Source organism: Xiphophorus maculatus, chromosome 18 (assembly GCF_002775205.1).
Source record: "Xiphophorus maculatus strain JP 163 A chromosome 18, X_maculatus-5.0-male, whole genome shotgun sequence".
NCBI lineage: Eukaryota > Metazoa > Chordata > Actinopteri > Cyprinodontiformes > Poeciliidae > Xiphophorus > Xiphophorus maculatus.
In genome coordinates, this window is record NC_036460.1 from 2484478 (window position 1) to 2491764 (window position 7287).

At 39.5% G+C, this 7287-nt stretch overlaps 1 protein-coding gene across 1 annotated transcript; it reads right to left on the reverse strand.

The window, feature by feature from the left end:
• Nucleotides 1–241: 241 nt before the first annotated feature.
• LOC102217800 (mRNA decay activator protein ZFP36L1-like) lies at nt 242–6828 on the reverse strand. The gene is made up of 2 exons (XM_005810560.2): nt 3882–6828; nt 242–1702 (listed from the first exon to the last, which is right to left on the reverse strand). The coding sequence occupies exons 1-2, from the start codon at nt 3936–3938 to the stop codon at nt 653–655; spliced, it is 1107 nt and encodes a 368-aa protein (XP_005810617.2). The 5' UTR covers nt 3939–6828; the 3' UTR covers nt 242–652.
• Between the last annotated feature and the right edge of the window lie 459 nt (nt 6829–7287).

Consider the following 7287-nt stretch of genomic DNA (forward strand, 5'->3'; position numbering starts at 1 on the left):
TAGAAGAATAAACTTGTACAAGAATAAAATTGAAATAATATGAGAATAAAGGGCGTGCCGTGGTGGCGTAGTGGTTAGCGCGACCCGTATTTGGAGGCCTTGAGTCCTCGACGCGGCCGTCGCGGGTTCGACTCCCGGACCTGACGACATTTGCCGCATGTCTTCCCCCCTCTACTTCCCCGTTTCCTGTCAGCCTACTATCACATAAGGGACACTAGAGCCCACAAAAGACCCCCTGGAGGGGAAAAAAATAAAATAAAATAATATGAGAATAAAGTTGTAATAATGTGATTTTTTCTTTTTATGGCCCTAATATTCCCTGGTTCTATGTAAGAGAGAGATAATCTGTGAAGGGATTAAACTTCCTTCCAGTGCTACCGCTCCCGGTCAGAAACAACCAATCAGAGCTAGGAGGAGGGTCTTAGCCCTGTCAATCAACCTTGTATATGCGTTGCTAAATGTGCTAATGGCGGAGTTCCAGGAAAACTGCCATGACTAGCACTAGCATTCATGGCAGGTCTACTGGTGGGGATTATTTTGTTCATTTGGCCCTAATACTCCGTCATTTTATTTTTTATTTTTTAGTAAAAGTTACACTCTGTAAATTTAAACCCATTCCTGATCGAACTCAGCCTCAAAGCAAAACTCCTCCCTACTCGTCTGAGATGGAGAGGCGGCTGAAGATGGGGAGACGCCGACCCTCGAAGCTGGGAGACTCGGTGCCGCTGGAGGAGGAGCTGAGGGAACAGGAGGAGGTGTAGCCCTCCTCGGAGAGGGAGTCGGCGGAGGAGCATCGCTGCAGCGAGGGGAAGCTGTTCAGGGAGGCCGGCGGCTGCTGGGGGAGCCGAAACGGGAGGTTCTGGTTGCCGGAGGCGAAGAAGCAGAGAGAAGAGTCTCTGCCGTCGCCGATACCGGAGAACGGGTACGAGCAATGCTTGAGAGGCCCCGGTTCAGGCAAGAGAGGCGAAAGCAGCTCCGGACTCCCCGAGGAGGAGGGCGGAGGAGAGACGGAGGAGGCCCGGGTGAAGAGGAGGCAGGAAGGCTCCTGGACCGGCTGGAAGATGTGGGAGGAAGAGGAGAAGCCCGCGAAGCTGAGGCTGTGCCGCAGCATAGGTGGCTTGTGCCTCTGTGTCGCGATGGCTTGCACCTCGTCTGCGTTGTGGATGAAGTGGCAGCGGGCGCCGTACGGACAGAAGCCGATGGTGTGGAAAGTGCGGCAGGGCTCTGTTTTGTACTTGGGGTGCCTGCTGAGGCCCCTCAGCTCGTCCAGGCCATGGGCGAACTGGCACTTGGCGCCGTACTTGCAGGTGCCGCTCTCCTCGAAGGTGCGGCACAGTTCCGTTTTGTAGCGGCTGGAGATGTGCGGCGGCGCCTGCGGCGGCTTGCTGATGCACAGACCCGGCGGTGGCGGCAGCGTTTTGTCCTCCCGCAGGTTCCCCTCGATCATGCTGACCGAGCGGTCGACCCGGAAGGGGATGTGACTGAGGGAGGAGCGGGGCAGCGCCCGGCTCCACTGCTGGCTGGAGGCCAGGCCGAGGCCCCAGCAGCAGGCCGGCTCCGCGGCCTCCAAGCCGCTGTTGAACTTGGAGTTTGGCAGGGTCACAGGGCAGAGGGAGTGGCGTCTCTGGAAGCCCAGGACTCTCTGACTGTGAGACATCGAGCCACCAGAGGCGCCATCTGTCGCCTCCAGGCTGCAGAAATTCTGACACACAAAAAGAAGAGAGAAAAGATGTGAACTTTCTGCAACTCCAGGATGCGGAGCGAAACTGGCACACTGCAAAAAGCACACAAATACTTAAAATTATGTGTTTTTGCAATCCAAAGACAGATCAGTCTGAAAGGATCACGAATAAAACAAATTGAACTTTCCAGGATAAACTTTGTTTTAAAGCATATCTTGCAGCATTTAACCTTAAAATTAGTTTCATATTAATGAAAACGTACTAGCTCTATTGGCAGTTTATTTCACTTATAACACTTATTTTGCCCAAGTGAAATAATCTGCCCTAATCTGATTTAAAAGAAGCTCCTATATTTTGCTGCACAGTTACTTGTAAGTTAGCTTCACCTTATTTCAAGTGTACTAAGATATTTGTAGACCAAAAATACTTGGCAAGGTTTTGTATTTTTGTAGTGTTCAATGTGTGTTGCCCTCCAAAAACACCAAATCTTACCAAGTAGTTTTTGTCTAGTTTGTAGTGCAAATATCTTAATCCACTGAAATAATAAAAAAATAACTTACAAGTAACTTTTCAGTAAGACACAGAATCTTGTTTTAAGTCAATAGTTCTGGAATATTGATTACTACTTCCAATTATTTCACTTATACCATGGGGAAATAATCTTTTAGTGGAACTAGTAATAGTTCTTAAATCAATATTAGGGAATTTTTTAACTTAATACAAGCTGCTATATCTTGAAGAAAAGTTGCTTATTAGTTAGTTTTGTCTGATTTGAAATGAACTGATTTTTACCCTAGAAACCAGAGAAAAACACTTGACAAGACTTTGTGTTTTTGCAGTGTGAAACACAAAATCTGAAGTATTTTTTGTCTAGTTTCTAGTGCAAATATATAAGAAACATTTTAAATATAGGAGTTTGTTTTAGGTCAATAATTTATCATTAATGAAGGGAAACATTTCAATCAACATTTGAGTAAATGAACTTTACAGGAGAAACTTTTTTGTTTTATAGCACAGTTTGAGAGATCTGAGTTAAATATGCAGCATTTGCCCTGAAAATTCATTACAATTTAGACATTCTTGTATATTTGTTATTAAAATTGGCTCAAACAAAAAAAGCATTTGTTTTTATCTAAGTTTTCGCTGACTTCAGTTTGCTTAACAACTAGAAAACCTGACTTGTCTCTGGAAATAGAGACAAAATGAGGCTGAAAGCACTGTGAATAACAGCCTCATCACTTCTGGAAAACGGAAACTTTTCAAACTATATCTGACTAAACCTTAAAGAACTGACCTTCACAGGATAAACATGTTGCTTTAGGGCATAACTTGCAGCATTTACCCTTAAAATTCATTACAACTTACACATTCTTAAAGATTTGTGAATTAAAACTAGCTCAAATAAGAAATGCACTGGTTTATTTTCTACAGCATTCACAAAACAAAAACACAAAAAGTATTTTTGTTTACTTTCTTCTGAAAATATCTAAGTAAAAACTAACTTTCAAGTAACCTTTTCAGCAAGACGTAGGAACTTTCCTTAAGTCAATAATTCTTGAATATTGATGAAAAAGTGCTGGTTCTACTGGGAGATTTTTTCACTTATGACATTCTCCCACTGTAATAAAGGAAACAATGGGGCAGTGGAATTACTTACTTAGATTAAGCTCCTACATCTTGCTGAAAAGTTACTTGTAGGTTCCTAAAGTGCACTAAGATATTTGCAGTAGAAACTAGACCAAAAGCACTTGGTAAGAGTTTGTGTTTTTGCAGTGTGGCCTTCATTGCTTAAAGTAATTTTGGTCCAGTTTCTACTGCAAACGTCTTAGTGCACTTGAATAAGACAAAAGTGACTTTCACGTAACTTTTTCAGCAAGATATAGCAGCTTGTTTAAGTCAATAAATCTTGAATATTGATGAAAAAGTGCTAGTTTGACTGGCAGTTCATTTCACATACAACATCATATTTTCCCACTGTAATAAAGGAAATAATCGGCCAGTGGAACTTGCATTTTTCATCAGTATTCAAGCATTATTGACTTAAAACAAGCTGCTACATCTTGCTGAAAAGTTACTTGTAAGTTAGTTAAGTGCAATAAGATATTTGAAGTAGAAGCTAGACCAGATGGTGTGTTTTTGCGTTGCATTTTGATTTAAAGACTATAAAACATTAAATTAGAAGAATCGGTCTGCTGTTACCTTGCAGAACTCCTCATCCAGTTCCAGGAAAGGCGTCAGGGAGTCGGACGGCATCATTCCCTCCACGGTCTTCACCAAGTGAAGCAGCCTGATGTCTGATCCACAACAGATCGATTTCCAGGAGACTATAGTAATTTCTAGCAACTTGGAGGAACTCTGCAGCTTGTTTTGAAGAAGTTTTTTGTTGTTGTTGTTGTTCCAGTGGTCTTGACGGGGTTGATTTTTTAAAATGTTCTGGTTCTGGATTGATGAAGCTTCGGTCCGCTGGCTGCAGTGCAGTGCAGGAAAGTTCCTCAACCATCTGCTGGAATCTGTTTAAATAGTTGGGGAAACCCACCCCCTCCTGTCCGAATGCTTCAGGGGGCAGGCTGGGAGTTTGTGTGTTAATGTGCGCTAATGATGTGTGTGTTGGCGGGGGTGGGGCCCTGCATTGTAATTGTGTGCTGGGAGGCAGGGTTGGCACAGCAAGGAGGGAAAGGAGCTGAATAAAGCTACTTTTCAACCCATTCATGACCCAAAAAAAAAAAAAAAAAGTAGAAGCAGCAGCAGCATTCCTCTTTAAACGGGCCGTCCTCCATCTTTCATTTTGGATCGATACAGCTGAAAGGTCAATAACAAGTCTCAACATATTCTCTGCCTTTTGGGAAAAAAAAAAACTTAAAAACTTGTATTCAGTTGTGATTAAGAGAGGACGGACATGCAGCTGTGACAAGCTGCAACTTAAATTTGAACGTAAATCTTATATTCTCCATTCCAGGAAGTTTCAGCTGTTGTTTATTTTGTACAAGAAAAATAAAAGTGAAAACAAGACGAAAGAAGCATCAAAATAATTCAGACCTGGTGCAACAAACACCAAAAATAATTAGAAATACATAAAATAAACCATTTTTGAATAATATTTGGTCTTTAACAGAAGTAATAACTACTTGAAGCAACTTCAGTTTGAGAAATAAGTTTAAGTTTCATTGAAACTTTATATTGGAAAGTTTTGAAACAACTCCTGCTGCCCCAAAATCAACATTTCCCCCAAAACAGTATTTTCAGTCTGATAATAGTTGGAGAAAAGTTGGTTCCCCAACAAGTCCAGACATTTATACTCAATCCTCATCTAGAAGAAAGTTCAGATTTCTCTCCAACCCTGACACAAAATCCTATCATGTCTATAAATTATTGTAATATCAGCAGTAATAAAGGCTTATTTGCATTTTTGACCATTTGTATGTCATAAACTCCAATGCTACTGTTAAATATTTGTTTTGTTAGTGATTTTAATCAATGTTCACATAAGTGTATCATCATTAGCTTAATAATAGGTGTTGCTAATAAAAAATTTATTTGCCATTAATTACAAAATTCTATTAGTTTTCCATCCTGCAACAGAGAAGGGTATGTAATAATTTCAAGAGCTGGGTTCAACATTAATATTGCACTTTTATTGTCTCAAACTGACATTATTTGCATTAAAATCTATTTTAATCTAAATACAGATTGAGTGGTTATACCAGACATTTGTAAAAATCTAAATTTAAAAGCAGAAACTTGGGAAAATCAACTGGAATCCATCCAGAAGTCCAAATCCTGACTTGTACATTTCCTCGACAAACACTACCTAGAATCCAATATGGCTGACCCCGTCATAAACCAGTGACTTCAGCAGTAATGAAGTTTTTACTTTCACTTGTGATTGTATCTTGATAATCCAGTCACACAAAAAAGTAATGCACAATCTTTGTGAATGTGTTACTAGTGTATAGAAATCCATAAAATGCAAAGAAATGCAAAACTATTGCTCTGCTAACGGTTCTGGCTAACAGCGGTTAGCATTGGCACAAACTACCAACTTGCAAATTCAATTAGTTTTCCATTTTTCTGGAACATGGCTAACTTGGATGTGAAATCAATCAAGAGCTCCACAGTTGTGAAGATGTAAACATTAGTTTTCACTCTGAGCAGGCCGTACAGACTGAGGTCAAGACAGATTGTGACAGCGGCAGCTATTTGTTGATGCTATTTGTGATAGCATCAGTAATGCATGTTTATTTGCGTTTTGACAGTTTTTATGTGAATAAATCTGTCACACACACAGTAATGCATAACTTTAGTTAGTAACCATGTTCTTAGTGTTTTTGATCCATAAACTTCAGAGGAATGTATTGTTTTTAGCTTGCTAATTGTTGTTGCTAACTTGTACTGATCACAGTGATTAGCAAATCCTACTTTTCTGTCTTGCAAAATCACATTACTTTCATTATAAACCGCTTCAGTCTGATACAGACGTTCTCCAAGGACAGAAGTAAAAAAAAAGTACTGTAATACCTGCTGAAGTCCAAATTCTAACTTTAGAAGTCGAAGGTTATGCAGCAAAACAAACAGAAAAAGCAAAAGTACAAAAAGTAGCGATAGCAGGAATAATAAAGTGTTGAACTGAACTTTGGTGAAATCAGTTACATACTTAGCATGGCGCAATATTTCTCTATGAATGTGTTTCAATATTGTTTAAATCCATTCAATTGATAGAAACACATTATTATCAGCTAGCTAACGGTTGCAGCTACTAAAGTAGGTTTTCATTGTTCAACTGGAAGATTATTAGGCTGTGCGGAAAACAACTGCAAAATAGTTTTACACTATTATTATTATTATGTTTTTATCAGCTGCAAAGTATTATTTTTCAATAAACATCACTGCAGTCTGTTAGTTTGAGGTTAGCTAGTTTGACAACAGGAATTAAATTGTAAAAACTGAAGTTAATTTATTGTACAGCTGACCTAAAAGCAGCTGCAGAGGGTTTTTTGGCCTTTGTTAGTTGGTTGCTTAATCCCTAAAATGCATTGATATTGGTTTGTCCTGCTAATAGCTGTTAGCTTGCTCACTGAGCACAACTTGTTCCCATTCTCTGCAAGTTGAGTAGAAGATTGTTCTGACTGTCATGGCAGTAAAAGCACCTTAACATTGCTGTTGTGTCAAAGTGATTTTATTCTTCATCAGCAGTAATGGTTGAATTAAAAAACAAAAAACTGATAATGGATTGCTGTTTGTTGGATTTAAAGACCAGGACTAACTTTAAAGAACTTTTAGCAGATAGTTTACACCCGCCTTATGTTTCTCTGCGGACTAAATGTGGGTCAGTTGCAGAGTTGTGTAGTAACTAGTTACATTTATTCAATCACATTTACTTGAGTAACTTTTATTGAAAAAAATTACTTTTAAGAGTACTTTCACTGCGCTGTACTTTTTACTTGAGTAATGAAATTATTAAGTTTTTTTTACTCTTGAGCACTGAAGGAATGAAAAACAAACATGTTTTAAACCCAAATTCCCCAGACACAGTCACACACCTGCAGTTTTTGTTAAAGTTTCATAAATTTTTTATTGAAAGAAACTGATTTGGAAAACTTATTTTTGC

Bases quoted from the DNA above. Each gene is read 5' to 3' on its own strand.
- LOC102217800 (XM_005810560.2), bottom strand. From the start codon at position 3,938: ATGATGCCGTCCGACTCCCTGACGCCTTTCCTGGAACTGGATGAGGAG. The intron at 1,703-3,881 runs GTAACAGCAGAC...TTTGTGTGTCAG, and splicing joins TGGATGAGGAGTTCTGCAAG to AATTTCTGCAGCCTGGAGGC.